Source organism: Crassostrea angulata, chromosome 9, assembly GCF_025612915.1.
Source record: "Crassostrea angulata isolate pt1a10 chromosome 9, ASM2561291v2, whole genome shotgun sequence".
Classification (NCBI taxonomy): Eukaryota; Metazoa; Mollusca; class Bivalvia; order Ostreida; family Ostreidae; genus Magallana; species Magallana angulata.
The window spans coordinates 10,527,396-10,545,095 of record NC_069119.1 but is presented as its reverse complement, the minus strand read 5'-3'; the positions used below and the strand labels follow the sequence as shown (position 1 = coordinate 10,545,095).

Genomic DNA, 17,700 nt, shown 5'->3' with positions numbered 1-17,700 from the left:
ACGAAATACAAAGTTACTAAGGGATTATAAAATAATTACATTATTTTATAACAAAGATGAAACAAAATGACTAAAAATCATGTCTTCTAGTCTCTTTTAAACTCAGCCTTATAACTTTTCCTATCACAATCCACATTCTAAGAACACTTATTTCTATTAATATAAAAACCCAATTTAAACACTTTCGATTAAAATCACGTCAAAGCATCGAATAAATAAACGCTTTTTAATTAGGAAACCTCGTGCCTTGTAACGATATACACGCCAATGATGTAATAAAATTAATGAGATGAAACCTTACATATCCTGGTTTTTTGGGTGGTCTCTGCGTAAAATCTTGCACAAATTATGTAACCAACACTGCACAAGTTAAGAATGCATGACATTTTCAAATGAAACTATGTGGTTTCCTGTCCCATACATTTGCCTCACCTTTGGCTAGACCGCAAAATTAGCATGTCCTATTTCCTAGGTCAGGCACACAGTCATATATATTGACAGTCGCAAATCATCCTCAAATGCAGAGGCTACATCATTCTCTTTAAAGATTCAAAAATTGCAATTTTGTTCCCCATGTTTTTATCAAGAACGCTGTCACTGATGATTTACTGGTATAAAAATGCACCGTATCTTCCTGTTATGTTATCAAAGAAAATTCAATTTTTGAAGAAAAAAAGTAATTGCATGCCTAAAATAGAAGATTGTGCTTTTAAAAAAGAGCATCCTATAGTATTTTATTGAGTATTGAAAATGTGAGAGACTGATTTTGATTCTGGTATCCTTATCAAGTTGGTCGTGTTTTTAATAAAACAAAATAGCAAATTTTTGCAACTTTTGTTTTACGAATACTGTACACAATGTTATTTTCGCCCTGTGTTATTTTTGCTCCGTGTAATTTTCGCTCCGTGTTATTTCCCCCCTTTTTCACTTGCAAACGGTTTCACCCCGTCTTGAATTCGCCAAGACGAAGTTTGGTTTAAAGAGAAATACCGTAATACAAGACATGAAAAGTCGCCCATTTTTATAATTGCCCGCTGACAAGGAGGGAAAAGGGGGCGAAAATAAAACGGGGGCGAATATTTCCCCGTATATATACACTCAGATTTTCCATACCACACTAAAGCACATAAATAAGTATTCTAAAACAGTGAGAAAAAAACAAGTTTTAGTAAAACAAAATAATGTATATGTATACCGCCTTTCAAAAAGACAATGTTCACTATGACCAAAATTGGGGTAGACCCGTGCACTCACTAGATCATTAAAATCGCAACAGAATATGGTTCTTTCAAAACAGTTGGATTCTCATTGTTTGCCATTGAAAGTATTAAATGTTTTCAAATTATTTGTTTCAAAAGAAAACATAAATGCTACCTGAAATAATTGAAAATATAAGACATTTGCACACTTTTTGATTCACAACAAGGTTTCTCAACACTTGAAGAATATTAAAACCATACCTTTTAATATTGGCATAACGTAATGACACGATAAAACACAGAAATGGTTAATTGTTAACATGAAGTTATACATCGACGATCTTATAGGCACGCACTTATCCTTCAAAAGAATCTTGCATGATTATAATTATTTAAATTCATAAGATTCAAAATGTTAGTTTAACTGCGTGTTTTTGTTTATTTATTATTTCCCTATAAGGTCGCCTTACTGAAAGTTAACGCCATTATGTTCTCAATTTAAGAAACAGAAAATGTTCTATTTTATGAACCCCTTGAGATCTTTTACAAAATTCGCTGACTTTAAATACAGATGAATTAATGTCATCAATAGTATGGATAACAATGAATGTTCTGAATTATGACCCCGGTGATTTCAGAATTGGGTCACATCCTTTAAAAACCGTCCAATGATGTAATTTAAAGTACGGATGATAGGATAAGTGTTTTTGTGTAATCCAGACCAAATAATGTTGTTTAAAATGTGTTTTATAATTAACGCAATATTTCTAAAGTAATTGTTTTCAAGCAAAATATACTCCAAAGATGGCTTCGAAGATACGCTAAACATTCTCTCAAATATGATAATTTTAAAATCTCAGGCAATCCTAAAAATTAGATAGGATAACATCATATTGAATTAAAAAATCGCAAATTTTGTTGTTTATTTCTACATATACATTATTATATCTTATATCCAAATAATAGATGTATTTATTAACGAAGTCAATAAGATCAATCTTTTAAAGCAAAATAAGCACAAGAGAATTCTTCAAATAAATAAGCAACTACACAGAAAAGTTTTACTTCACAACAACAACAACAAAAAACAAGCAATGGTTGAAATTCTCAATTATGATGACGTCATATTTTTTGTCGTCAACGTCACATCATGCTGTTGGTGTCCTGTGGGTGTTTGGCGTACCGCTCTGACTTGTAATAGGCCGCTAGCTTCGGACGCGCCTCCATCCGGGCTTTGAAGGCCTTTAAAAGAGGGCAATAATCTGCCGACTCGAAACCCTTTTTATAAGACGCTTCACAACCGCGGAGGCACTGAAGTAGTGCCAAATCGACATACGTCACTTCCTCTCCAAAGCAGAAACTGGAAGAAAAGTGAAAAAATTGAAAAAAGAAATCATTCCGTTGTGGTTGTACTGAATTAAACATTAGTGAATAAGAATGTCCACAAACTTGATAGATCGATATAGGTTTATTATAGGTTATTTTGATAAACAGATTAATTTATTTAGTACATGTATATAAAAGAGTCAAGAAAATTTACCCGTTTCCGTCATTGTTGTTTTTCAGAACTAACTCAAAATGCTTCAACCATTTCGGTAGCCTCTCTTTGACAAACCAATCAATATACGGCTGTGTTTCCTCCTTTTGGTCGTGGTAAGACCCCACCCAATGCTTTCCATGAAAGGCCAATCTTCCTACGAAATAATAGTTGATACTTTTAGCTTACCAGTATCCATTATCAAAGTACTTCTATTAATCAAACAATAAACACTAACAATACAAAATGTAATCATTTTAAAAGGATTGAGGGTAAAATGAGGGAGATCAGTGTTAGGAAACAATAAATTTCAGAGGTTCAATATTTTTTTTCCGATCAAAAAACATAGGAAACAGTGACAAGAAAAAAAGACGCTGAAAATCAATGTACACACTCTCATGCATTTGAAATTAGGATCTCCGCAAGAAAAAAAAAAGTTTCCATTTATCATTTAAAATATTTTCTTGTTCTCATTTAAAATATTTTCTCGTTCTCATTAATATTATAAGTTAAAGATTTTTTACACATTATAAGGCACCCATGCACGCCCGCGAATTTAAAGAGAACACGTGTAACGACCAATCCTCGGCCAAGAGTGTAAACAGAACAGTCACGTAAAACAAATACAATATGGGTAAAATATTTGTCATTTAAGGTGGTATGGGACACTTCCATGTTGTGACGTATTGTTTATCTAAATAAACAATAAAATTAAGTGCAGTTATATAAGTAGTTTTTCCCCCATTCCCAATATTGTCATCTAACAGCGTAGCGTAGTGAGTTAGAAGGTTTACTATGAACCTGTAAGTCATGAGTTTGAATCCCACTGTGGGTTTTACAATTTTTACCTTTCAAAATGCTTTTAAAAGCTATTTTTTGGTTAGATATTGTAAAATTTGAAAATTCTAAACCGGTGAAAGTATTTTAATAATAATGTACTTTAATCCACATTAATATCGACAGATGTCCCATATCACCTTAAGTTAAGGTACTTCACTACACCGAGACTTATACTTTTTTAGACACTACGTCACAAAATGGCGATTTAAATGTTTTGTTAAACTGTTCGGACGTATATCGTCATAGCTCAGTGGTTAAAGTATCAGGCTTGTGAACCGCAGGTCATGAGTTCGAATCCAACTGTGGACCTTGTTTATGTTTACTGAATGAAATTTTTGAAAATATCATTTTTTATCTAAAATTGCACATTTTTTCGCCTATTTGACATGTATTCTTCTTATCCATCATGCTTTCTATTATAATCAAGTAATTTTCTGCTGATTTGAGAAACTATTTCACAGTGTAGTGAGGCACCTTAAGGCAAAGTTCTGTTCTAGCTGTAGCTTGGTTGGGTACAAATTCTGAGTACTAGACGAGACATTTAGTTTCGGTGAGCACATGACATACCTTCTGCCACAAAGTCGTGAATGGTGGCGTTAACTTGATCCGCCTGCCATTTTTCCTCTTCTGATTTTGGCATCAGTCCAAATTGTTCCCCCAGGTACTTACATATCACTGACGTCTGACAGAGGTGAAAATCGCCTTAAAAACATTACGTATGATGAATTTTGACCATCAGACTAAATCGGAAGGGTTTTTTCGCCAAAATAGCCGATAAATACCAGTCACCTATTATTTTAGAACTGATCTGCGTTTCTGTGTTAACCTAAAGAAGTTCAGTAATCTTTTTTTTCAAACATAGGCTTGCAAAATGAATCTTGTCGTGCATGATGAAATATCAATACATTTTGCTTCATTGATATGAACTTTAAACAATATTTTAACAAAGGTAACTTCAAAATCTAGCTTCTTTACTTTTTTTTTAATTTCATATCAATTATCATGAAGTAATTTGCATTTCGAATGTGCCAATTTTGAATATTTTAAATTTCTTATTCATTTCACTGCTTTACTCTTGCCCATAGACAATAAACTGAGAAAAGTTACTTGCCAGAGTATGAATATTTCAGACAAGTTATGATATAATTCTAAAAATTCAATGATATTCCTTCTGAGGTTTTGAATGAATGCTCTTAATATGAAACAAATGTAACATCGTCTTAAATTCCCATGACTCAATTTAATCAAAAAATTAAAAACTATCCTACTATTTTTATATTTGAGTCTAATATTCTCAATTTCCACATGTAGAATTGTGCCCAGACCCAAAGGAATGGTTGTATTACATGAAAACATATTTAAAAAATATTTATTGATTTAAGTTATTCTTGCATTCTGGTTTTTTAATGCAAAAAACTACACTCGAGAACCTAGACCCTGTGGGCTGATCTACCTCGTTTCAAGACAGGAGGGAACATGACCGGAAAACCTCCGAGTTTATTGTTCATGATCGTATCTCGGGTCTCCTCGTAGGTTTTCATTGGTTCTGTATAAGGAACCCCAGCTTCCTCGAAGATCAAACGAACGAATTCAGCTCTTCCAGCAAACGGTGCGTTGTAGTAAAGAATTTCCCAGTCCGCCATTTCTTTGGAAACAAAAAAAATAAATGCAGCATGCTAAATTTTATCATTATATCGATTCTTTTTTTCCCCCAGATGCATGGCCCTCTTCATATGTTCATCTTCATAAACTTTATATTTACTCTCTTTCACCTTATTTTTTTGGGCGATCTTATTTTTGCAAGAATTTTATTTGTATGACATGATCACTTGTTCAGTTGTGTCGAATCATGTACGATGTGCTTTCATGACTAGCAAGATTCGGATAAGTCTCATAAAACGATACATTAAACAAACGTTTTCGTCTATTAAAACTAATTCACGGTGCACAAAGTGAAATCAGATTTTTTTTTGTCTACTAATAATAATAAATATAAACGATGATAAAAAAAATACCGAACTATTTTGCATTTACCGCGATTGAGATTCAATTACCGGTATCTTTGAAATACCATACACTTGCAGTATATGATTAGATTAGATGAAGATGTAAATTATTATATATTTAGTTTATTTACATGTATTACATAAATGTTCTAATAATACCACACCATCAGTTTTCTGATTTTATAGATAACTTGTTGTGTATTCAAGTTTTATCGCACAAAAAGTTCACCGTACATGAATTTACCCGAATAAAAAGTAAATTTATCAAATAAAATGGCACACGCTTAAATTAGATAAAAATGTATCATCCCCAACGATGAACACCTTGAATTACCTGTGTGTAACTAAAACCTCGCTGTTTGCACGATGATAAATTCCGTTCTTCTGTTTAAACAAAAGTCAACACTCTTTCAAATGTTTGAAGTCCTATATATATGATGTATGACTGCTCAGGTACATTTATAAATGTATGGAGGGACGGAAAGGCAATCGCGGATCTTAGGGGGCGGAAGGAGGGGGTTGAATTTTTTTTTAAGTGTACATAATAAAATGACCTTACATGTCCCTTGGAACCCCCCCCCCCCCCCCCCCTTGAAGAAAAATTCAGGATCCGCGCATGGAGGACTATATAGAAAAAAAACACTTTAACTGAGAGAGTACTTAACAATTCTCTGACATAAAAAAGGGAATACCAAACCAGTCATTAAAAAAATTGAAACGCTTCCGGGCTATATGTATAGCTGGTCGGTCAAAGTGAAAGTAGGATGAATTTTATCAAAAACGTGTTGGTTTATCCACACCTGAGTTAACTGGATAACATGTGATCGTAATTAAACGGTAATTTGTTGTGAAGTGTACATGTTATTAATAGGTGGCCAATTTGAAAGGTAGGTTTCTCGATTTAATTGATAACCATGTGTAATATTACAGCAATATATTTATAGTAAATTGTGTCCATTTAAATATGCTTATCGTGGACTTTGAAACAAAGCACGTACTTAAAAATTGTACTGTATATATAAAGATATCTTGGATCTACTAAGCATCATCAATTCGTATAGGTTCTTGGAAGATAATTAATCGATCTGACAGTGTTTAGTTGAGTAGTTATCGTATCATTTTTAAAGTTTAATTTCCTTATTTGAAACTGAATCATTCAGGCTGTTACGTAGATCGTGAATTATCTATTTATTATTTTTATTTTAAGCACTAGATACATGTATTATTCTGTTAATATGAACACATTTTATTGTTTGATGTTAAAAACAAAAGGAATATATATAATACACGATATAAGCACAGGTTCTGAAAACTTAAAATGCCCTTTCATACATTTATAAGTAGTGATAACAAGTTCTCAATTTTAAAAACACAAAAGTGTCAAAGGTCAATGAATACATGTACGTATAATAGTGGTTGAAATTACCGGTATGACAGAAGATATACAGACAAATAATTAAAAGACAAAGGGTATATATACCTTGTTATAAAGACCCTAGATATTCGTATGTTACAAAACAGACCCGATATCTGTAAGAATAAATTTACGTTGGAAAATAGATTTTTAATTTCTGCAAGACCAATGAATTATGAAATCATCTTCCCATAACAAAACATGGGTATCTGCAATGTATAAACAATCTTTTTAAAAAAAGCATTAATAAAACAAAACACTACATTTCGTACAAGAAAAGAAAAGGAAAGGTAGTTATCTTCAATTTTTCCACAAGAGCATAGAGGATTATCGATTATATTGCATCTAAATTTTTACATTTTCCAGTGTCTTTTGTCAGTGACAACACTACGAATCGATTTTGTAATGTATAGTCCTACATTTCATCAATGACTTTTAATATTTAAAGGTAAAATTTCTGAAAATTATATAGATATAAGTAATAAGGAATAAATCTTTTAATATTATATAAGGTAATCAAAATCTATCATAAAACTTTGGAAAACAGGTTTTCTTTTTAAATACCGTGTCCATTATTTTACATAGTTGAAATTGTTTACATATAAAAAAGATGTAAACTGCACGAACTGAAAGGCAAATGCAAGTACCCTTGATGACGTCATCATACATCCTCCAAGTTTGATTCATTGCGAATCGAGCAATCATTATGGTTTAAGCTATAGATCATTATCTAATCATTTCTGAAATGTTCACTTTAATTAACAAGCGATATATGTATTCAAAGCCTCTTGAAACTGAAGAAGAACATGCACGCCACGATTGGATCGACAATTTTAAGGGTTATCCACAACCCGATACTCTAAGGATACTTTATATGAAAATAATTCTCAAATGCATTGCACCAGGATATTGTTTTTATTAACAACTTTCTTCGTTTTAATGAATACCTTCAGTTGGTGACTATAACTTCAGTTCACAGAACTATGTATGCAGGGCCATTTTTTTTTTCTGAAAAGAAATGAAAAGTTCAACTTATTTTCTTGTCATTTGAAGTAGTACACATACTAGAATATTATATTTTTGGATATATTTATTTAAATAAGTTTGTGCTGATTAGCTCGAGAAAACATTTCCCAAAGACGTGGATGACCCTAAAGTAAGTTTTTTTTAGGAACTGTTCATGTATGTAGCTCTACGGGGAAATTCGGATTAGCATTTCGTTGAGCAGGTAACTCTACGAGAAAATATGGATTACATTCAACGTGTCAATTCGAATTTTTACTGTATTGACATTTTAAGATTTTCAAAATTGCAAACTTTGCGATATACTAGTAAAATGAATTAAATTCTTAAAGATATACACGTATATGAGTGAAATAAAACTAAAGATATTTTACATGTTTATTGTTTTTATAACGAGTAACAAGTCTGTGCAAGTCTCTTGTAAGTTTTTCTAGTTCCGACAAATGAACCTCCAAAACTCAACACTTTATAGTCCCTTTATCATATTTAGTTTATATTTATTACAAGAGGGTCATCCGTGTTTCAGATAGTCAGACGGTTTGGGAATTATATAATCTTTCCGTTGCGCAAACAAAGAAGTGGCTATGATAAAATAGCAATATGCACAATATACACATTGGTCGAAACATGCATAAAATAATCATCTCAAAATGGCTCATGTCAGATTATATTTACTTTGTAACTTACATCATCAATAAAGATGGCTGACAATGCGTGCGAAGAAGATGTGCGGAGAATGTCCATGGATGAACTCTGTGAAATATTAGATAGGGAGAATGTGGACTACTCGGAACTAGAGGATGTCGAGGAAATTCGGGATCTTGTTTTACAGTCCATTGCTCAGCGGATATCACCCAACAATGAACGGCATTCACAGAAGGAGGTAAAGAAGTTCAAGTAAAAATTCAAGCTCAGTTTCAAGTTTTTAAAAAGAAATTGCAAATGTATCAATTTTTTTAATTGAACCTGTATTTTTGTCAACTTTGTCTCATACCATCTTAACCCTTATTCAGAAAACGATTTCTTTAAATTTTGTTCTAAGATATTATAAAAGTAACTTGAATATGATACTAATGATAGACTTAAAAAAAATACATGTAAATGTGTTCTTCCTACAGGCGACCATCGATGTCATGGGGCGGATACTGGAGAGAGATGCCGAAATGAGGATGGTGATACGAGACATCTACGACTCTGTGTTAGCAATGCTCGACATGAAAAACTTCGAGAAGAACCTTGGTTCAGAAATGACTAAAGAATATAACGGATACATTGGAACGGTGAAGGGCTATCGGAAACAGCTGGAGAGAACACACTGTCCTATCGTTGTGGCAGGTAAGAATGGATGGGTGGATTGACAGACAATGAACATTATGAAATATCGAAAGTTTCAAAGCTTGACCCTAACAGTGAAAGTTCTAACGTCATATATGGTTGTAAATCCATCGATGAAGTTGTAGAAACTGTTTCTATTATTAGGAGAAACTGGTGCTGGTAAATCGTCCTTGCTGAATTTGATAATGGGGGAACACGTGCTTCCCCGACAAGTTTTGAGTTCTACGTCAACCATTTGTCAGATATTCAACAGCGAGCAGAAGCGAGCGGTAGTTACAGATGAGAACGGTGGAAAAATTTATCTCCATGACGTCACAGAGGAAACGTTGTCCAAATACGTCTGCGTTGATAGGTCAGGAGAAAATACGCAACGCTACAAAACAGTTGATATCTACTGGCCTGTTCCAATGCTGAAGGTAAAATCACCCTTGTTAGTCATAGAAATGATTTTTTTATATCTTTGTTTTTATTGATAGTGTCGTGAGATGAGTATATGAATGGCAATATTACAATTCAAGTATTACAACACCGTAGCGAAAAGAAAGTGGTAATCTCATAGCATGGATTGTATAATATACAAAATTTATATCAATTAAAAACTGAATTTTAGAAGATTCATTGTCTAAAAGTACCGGATTTCTCTTTTTAATCAATGACATATAAACTCCAAAAAACTGGGCCATTAAGTTGCTAAGTAATTCAAAATAAAGTCCCTTCTAGATTTAAAACTTTATAACTATTTTCTTGATAAGTTTTACAATTGAAAAATGATCTATTAAATAATAAAAGTCCTTATATCATCTCAGTTTGATGGACTTCTTATTTTTTTTATTAGTCAGAAACTTCCTCTTTAAATCTAGCTTATAGCTTAGTGAATGCAACTTTAAATATGTATTAAACTCTGTCCCGAGTTTTTTTTTCAACACTTTTCACTTTACATGTATATTTCGATAATGATAAATACCTTTGCACTCAAACTAATTTCATCCACTAATATGAAAAATGTTCAGATTATCTATTTTGAAACGTCCCCTCTACCGCTTCAGGTTTCAATACACATCCCAAAATAGAAAGTCTACGAGGATTTTACATTGCATCAGCCATAATTACCACCCCTGCGAATGTTATTGTCATTTAAATTTAGAACACGTGATTTTATTTGACCCTTACAGTTTCGCAGCAAAAATCGTGCCTGGTGTTTATAGTCTATTTCCTGGAATCTAGGTACATTTTGTACCTGTAGTCAAATACAGAATCTAAACGTTTATTGATTTTTAAAATGTTCAATAATTGGTGGATAAAATGAGTTCTAGAATTTATAAATGTGATAATAGAAAATATACGGTTTTTCTGCTGCTGCAACAATTAACATGTTTGGCAGCAATCCCCTCTAAGGATAAATTTTCGATCCGCGCCAGACCTAGTAATAGCATCCACAGTGAAACAGACTAAGTATACTATTTAATGCAGTTTGTTCCTTGAAAATGACTCGATACACTAAGTGTTTATACAAAACACACACACATTCTTTTTGAAAAAAAACAACAACATAGTATTGCACACCAAAAACATCAAACAAGGCTATGATTTTTTTAGGCTACCCAATCTTTATAATTTCAACCGTGTGTAGAGTTGTTGAACACGAACGATAACTCTGTTCTGAAAATCATCGTTTAGTTTAAATAACCGCTAGATGATGAAATAAGACATATATCTTATATATTTTCATGTTTTACATAAATCAAAGTAGGATATGATATGAAAAACGACCAGTACTTACATATTTTGAGAATATTATCCGAACACTTATACTTCCGCTCGAAATTTCACAGGAACTGAACAAATGTCGTGAACTTTCATTCGAGCACCTCTGGATTTGTTACATACTTAGCAACGATAAAGAAAACATTCCGAACACTTTTGCAAGGGTGATTCAGCCCGGATGATTATGTCGAAAAATAGTTCGAGGTATTCCGAGAGTTCCGAATGGAGAAAAGATGTAAACATTTCCCATTATTATTCTCCGTAAGAAATTTGCTTTCGTTCCTGTGAACTTTTATGAGTAAAAAATGATAACTTGTCAATGTAGATATCTTTGATATTTTACCTTTCATCAATTTCAACAGTATTTCATTCACAGGTATGTTATTTTTATTTTTAAAAAAATTATCAAAAAAAGTGACGGAAGCAATAACTTGGGACAGACTGTAACCAGCCTTGATCAAATTTACTATTTGTAATAACCATGTATACGGTGTCTCAAGGTGTTTTGACTGATTTAACTTTTGAGAGTTTAACTTTTACTAGGAACATGCTACAATCGTAGACACGCCTGGTGTGGGAGAGAGTGACGAAATGACGACAAAACTCCTAGACTATCTGTCGGAGGCGGTGGCATTTATCTACGTCATCAATACGACTAATGCCGGCGGTGTCCAAGACGACAGGGTAATGACGTCATTGATATTTCGTCCAGACCGATTCGCATAGTAGTTTTAACGATTTCGATAGTTGATTTACAGAGTAAAGTATTTTTTTCTGTTTTGGCAGTTAATTTCTTAAAACTTTCAGCAGAAATGCTAACGCTTTCCACATGCACCACCCTCTTTCTCAAACAATGATTAATAATGAAATTGCTTCAGATTTAGTACGATGCTGTCGCAATATCTTTTAAATAATTTGCACTGCATGGTTCATACATGTAAATACTATAGAAAGGATCTACTCTGTAAAAGTAATTGGCCTTGTAAAGGATACCTTTTGAAAACTTGATGATATTGGATAAACCTACATACGTGTACATGTCGATCGAATATTATTGTAGAATAATGAACCACAAAAAATTATGCAAACCTCATCCACTTCTCAAAAAAATCTGTTATGATGATCAGTCCGACCACCGACCGTATCTCAACACAACATGGAATTTGCATGAACATTTCCAGAATTCGAGATAACAGTTTAGTTTGTTTCGTATGATTTCAGCTTGTGAAAATATTCAAAAAACAACTTGAGTTGGAACAGAAAGGATTGTTGCAACAATTTGATCCAGAATGTGCCATCTTTGTTTGTAACAAATGGGATCAAGTGCCGGACAGCGAAGGCGAAATGGTTTGGACAGACATTGCCAAGAAACTACAAGCTAACTGGCCGACTAGGAGGAACATAGACATTACAGGGCAAATGTTTAAAATGTCCGTAACGAAGGTACTAATATTTTTTGCAGTCCTGTGAATTACGAAGATCGAGAGTATTCTTTTGTAATCATCAATCTTTAAACTACGGTGTAATTGTTTTTTCTGTTAAGCAGAAATTCATACATGTATATATTATTAATAAGATGATTACTAAAATTCAGAATCTTTTAATTGTACAGTCAACTAATAAGGACTTCAATGATTTTTTAAAAATTTCTGCTTCATTGACAAAGAGAATAAGTTTATACCGAATATAAAAGATCGACGGTTAAAACATATCAGTCAGCATGACTAATAAATACTATAAATACTGGATCACTGCTTCATTACAATTTACGTGTATACCAGTGAAGGTTTGATAGCTATTTTTAATATATATACAATGTACGTACAAGTAAAATATTTGAAATTGAAGGACCTACAAAGAAGCAAAGCCGGACTGGGCTACAGTGAGAAGTTCAAGGCCCTTATTTCCGGAATTGACCGGCTGGTCAGAGCCAGTCTAGAGAGGCGCGTCAAAAAACACGTAGAGTGAGGAACTGTTACTTAACTTTACCCATTCTTTACATTTACATTTTTTTACGATTCACAAAATACAGATATCTTCATTAAGGAGGTTGGATGGTCAACAAAATAATAATCAAATCTTCCTAAAAATTCAAGATATGAATTGTATAAATATATGATATATTGCTGTAAAGAGGATATCCATATGTTTTAGCTTTTATATTTTGGTATTTTATTGTATTTTTATATGGAGCTCTTTTTTGGAAGGAGATCAATACAATCTAACTATGGTCACAACCAAATGCAAACAATGTTGGTTTTTATTGATATTCGGATCCGATATCACATCTATTAATTTTTTTTTTTACAAATGCTTGGATATATTTTGTTATCATATACTAGTGATAGTTTTGAGGTAGTTGGTATATTTATAAAACTACTGCCATAATTAGATATATAAGTAAGATGCAATGCATGTGCTATAATGACGGTAAAAACATTCGATTTTAATTTTATTATTTATCAGCTGGCTGCAGTCGTTCTTAGATAGACTATTGATAAAGGTTATTGCAAAGATCAATGCTTCAAGGAAAAACCAAGAGGAGAAAAAGGCCATGAAATCGGAGATAGAAAAGAGGCTGAAAACACTGGAGTGCGAGACAGAGAATGTAAGTAACCGAGGTGTTCCAAATGGAAAAACATGCACTAAAAGGCATTTATTATGATTTTACGTTTTTATATTTATAAAGGGGTTTGAATTTATTTCTTTAAGATATATTTCTCCATATTTAGTTTTAAAAAATTATTTCTTTGACCTATAGCTAATCGCTAATTTAACAATTCAGGTTAAAATAAAAATGGAAAACGAGACAGAAAAAAGATGCAAAGACATTGCAGACAAGTTAACAGCTCATTTAAATAGAGAAGAAACCAAACGAAAAATGTTTCAATGGCGGACAGGTATAGGCTTTTCATACCTTATGTTTTTTATTATTTGTTTTTTAAAATTATATGGCTATTTTGATTTTTTGTCTAGTTCACATGCTTTTTTGTGACCGAATAAGGGAATGATAACTGAGGTTAATTTCTACGAAAGGCTTGGTAATCCAGTTCAATATAATTTAATTTATTTCCTCAAATTATGCAACTCATCAGAATGCAAAATATTATACACTAGTAAATAGTTTATAAATTGGATACCATTTGTGAATGAACAGATAAAGAAGAGGAACAAAATGATGAATGTTTTAGAAAATATAAAAATGTATACATACTGTATACTGAAATAATATTTCCATTAAGAAAACATATAAGCATGAAAAAAATTCACTAAAATTTTGTCCAAACGTTTTTAACACAGCAAAAATATGAATATTAACTTTATCCACTTTTTTGACATGATAAAAAAATTGATATAATTTCAAATATTTTTTTTTTATCTAATAGTTTTGTCATGCTTATTTTTTCAACTAGATGAACTTCCTGATGGCAGTGATTTAGATGTGATACAATACAAGGCAAAACAACTAATAGCGGACAAAATTAACAGCCAGATCGTCCAATGGTGTCAAGAGCACCACATCGAAGACACCTCATCAAAACTGTTTGACCGATTTATAGGAGAATGCAAACTAATTAAGGGCAATTTCTGCGAGATTGACCAGATCGTTCAGGGAATCAAACCCCCAATCGTTGACGGAAATCTCCCACAGGCCGCGGAAACCGCGGAAACTTCGTCTGATTTCGATTCTTCCAGATCGTTTGCAATATTTCCTTTACAGGAGAGAATCGCACTCATTGCGTTTGCGCCATTGTGGCTTCCCTTAGTCATTGGAGCCAGTGTTCTAGCACTTCCGGTTGCTGTAGGCATGTTTATTAAGGATGCGATAGAAGAGAGAAAGAAAATAATCGAGTATCGTAAAAACAAAATGGCGCATATTCTCCAATTGGCCGAACAGGAAATAAAATGTTACAATAAAGATTTGGTGTTAAATGGTCTTCGGGTGACGTACCTTCGCGATTTTATGGCAAGTTTAGAGAAAGTTTGTGTGGACGTCATTCCAAAACAAATTAAAGCTGACCAAGAACTGATTGAAAACATCGTCAAAGAAGATAGAGATTCTCAGACGTTGAAACAGGAATATACGCCTATAGAAACAAAGTGTAAAGAGATCATCGGAAACCTACTCTATGCAAAAATCAAATATCTCTCCGACAATCCGCCTCGTATTCTGAAAGAAATAGATTCACTTGGGCGAGGTTCGTTTGCTAATGTTCTTCTATGTGACGTAGATATTGGAGGTGCTAATTTGCAATGCGCAGTCAAACAAATGACGTCATCAATACGTTCGGACCCGTATCTCCAACTATCAGAAGCATCGAACATGAAGTGAGTAAAACTTTTCTTGCGCTGGAGGGTTTAAATGATAACGCAAAGCATGCTATCTTAAGAATGATTTCTAGAATCCCATTTATAAAATTAAAAGTAGTCTGATAGTCACTGGTCATAAGAAATCTTATTAAAATTTGGCTATTTATTTAATGCAATATGAGATGCAATTTGCACATCGGAAATATCTATTGTCACAATAGTAATTCAGTGCATTGATTAGTAAAAGCAAATTATCAATGGTAAAAAAGCCCTCTTGTAGTCAAATTTTTGTATGGGAAGCCATTAATTGATTAACATTAAAAAGTGCTTGGGCGGAAATCCGGTTTCTCGATACCAAGTAAATTTTATCTATCCGAAAATCACCGAAACTCAATAACCGCTTGCAAAAACATCCGTGCAAATGAGAGATAAGGATAGAAGGTGTACAACTTGTTTGCAACTGTTACAATTTGTTTTTTTTTCCATTTTTTTTAAAAACACAGTTACATGAAGAAAAAACATATTTTTGAATTTAAGCAGATTAATACAAATTCTGAAAATAATAAAAGCATGAATTGCTTTCCAAACAATTGTGTTTTTGGTGAGACAAATTTAGACTACTAAATGAATGTTGGATTTTTTTTTTTATTTGACATCTATAATTTATAGATTTACACATTTTCATTCAGGGCATTTCGACACACGAATATTGTGCAATGCATAGGGGTTTCCATCGAAAAAACAGGTACTAGTCAAAAGGAATACCTCAACATATTTATGGAGGTGTGTGAATGTTCACTTGCTGACGTCATATTATGTGACAGACACATCATGGAAATGTGCCAGTGCAATTCTTACCGCAGGAAAACGTGCCACATGTTTAAAGAAAAGGACAGAAGTGTTCTGGAATTTGTGGAAGCATGGGAGCTATTTACGAAAATGTTAGAGGATATATTGAATGGACTGGTATATTTGCACGATAAAGGATTCGTGCACAGAGACCTTAAACTGACAAATATTTTGGTTTGTACCACTTGTTTCTTTTTTTTTTTTTACAAAGTAATACTGTGAAAAAATAGTTTCAATAGGTAAAATAACAATTTTGAAAGAAAAAATAAAAAATATTCGTAACGTCACAAAGAAGTTTTTCTTTTTGAATTTGTACATGTACGTATGGGATATCTCGATGTTAAATTTCATATTTGTCTTTTACTTTAAAAGATCAAGGATAATATCGCAAAAATAGCAGACGTGGGGATGTCAAAGCCAAAAAACCAGCTACAAGGCACCATCACCGGAACACCTGTTTTTATGGCACCGGAAGTTCTGGAGGGCCGGATGTACGGTTTATCAGCTGACATTTTCAGCCTATCTATCATGATGTGGGAAATGTGGTACGGCAGGAGGGTGTTTAGTGAAAGTGTTTACTCTGATGTCATGACAACGTACAGTTCCATCAAGGTGAAACAAATGCTTAGACTCTAATCTGCACAGTCAGATAATACATGTATCTAAAGACATAAATAAGTCGAAATTGTTTGTATCTATCAGGAAATATACCATATCACATGACAAATTTTCTTGACAAAATTTAAGTTTAGAAAAAAATATATCAATTGCTTGCTTTAGGTTTCTTTTTTATTTCATTAGGAGCATGTCGTATCCGGCCAACGGCCAAAGTTCACTGAGAAAACAGCCCCTCCACAAGAAATACAGACGATGATGGAGGAATGCTGGGTAGATGTTGCAGACGACAGGCCGACGGTCAGACAGTTGAAAACGAGGCTAAACGAAGTTGTCGCCAATTTAACTTTTACAACACCCTGCTGAGAGAAACTCAGTTACTTTAATTGTTATTGGCCATTAATGACCAAGATATGTATCCCAAATACATGTTCAACTGCATTAGTAGCAGTCATTTAAAATACTCATTCCCATTTGTTGGGGCATAATGTCAACTCTTGCCTTCTTTGCATGGAACTCTTTCTCTATTGTTAAAATGAGAGAGAGAGAGAGAGAGAGAGGAGAGAGAGAGAGAGAGAGAGAGAAATTTGTCTTTTCAATAAAAATCATTATACCACCTTCAAGTTTCCTGAATTATCAAATTATTTGGGAGAGAGAAAAACTGATTCAGAAAATACACAAATAGTTTTTTAATGGATGATCATGTTGATCCACTCTCCGTCAATCCAAATTTACCGTGGAGCTACAGTTCTGCAGCTTTATGTAATTAGTTTCCTAACCTTACCTTTGACCTCGGGAAGTGGAAAA

At 33.1% G+C, this 17,700-nt stretch overlaps 2 protein-coding genes across 3 annotated transcripts; one reads left to right on the top strand and one right to left on the bottom strand.

The window, feature by feature from the left end:
* Window positions 1–2,111: 2,111 nt before the first annotated feature.
* On the bottom strand, window positions 2,112–6,076 carry LOC128163349 (glutathione S-transferase P 2-like). Its single transcript, XM_052826921.1, has 5 exons — window positions 5,917–6,076; window positions 5,030–5,221; window positions 4,144–4,278; window positions 2,740–2,893; window positions 2,112–2,559 (listed from the first exon to the last, which is right to left on the bottom strand). The coding sequence occupies exons 2-5, from the start codon at window positions 5,217–5,219 to the stop codon at window positions 2,343–2,345; spliced, it is 696 nt and encodes a 231-aa protein (XP_052682881.1). The 5' UTR covers window positions 5,220–5,221; window positions 5,917–6,076; the 3' UTR covers window positions 2,112–2,342.
* A 246-nt stretch (window positions 6,077–6,322) lies between these two features.
* LOC128164069 (uncharacterized) lies at window positions 6,323–17,341 on the top strand. 2 transcript variants are annotated; one of them, XM_052827794.1, is made up of 13 exons: window positions 6,323–6,469; window positions 8,720–8,902; window positions 9,138–9,354; window positions 9,499–9,770; window positions 11,662–11,802; window positions 12,340–12,561; window positions 12,967–13,082; window positions 13,585–13,726; window positions 13,904–14,018; window positions 14,532–15,447; window positions 16,119–16,452; window positions 16,651–16,890; window positions 17,080–17,341. In XM_052827794.1, the coding sequence occupies exons 2-13, from the start codon at window positions 8,720–8,722 to the stop codon at window positions 17,257–17,259; spliced, it is 3,078 nt and encodes a 1,025-aa protein (XP_052683754.1). In that variant the 5' UTR covers window positions 6,323–6,469; the 3' UTR covers window positions 17,260–17,341. The 2 variants fall into 2 exon arrangements, with proteins under 2 accessions (XP_052683754.1, XP_052683755.1); XM_052827795.1 differs by lacking the exon at window positions 6,323–6,469 and having other exon boundaries at window positions 8,447–8,902.
* The last annotated feature ends 359 nt before the right edge of the window (window positions 17,342–17,700 follow it).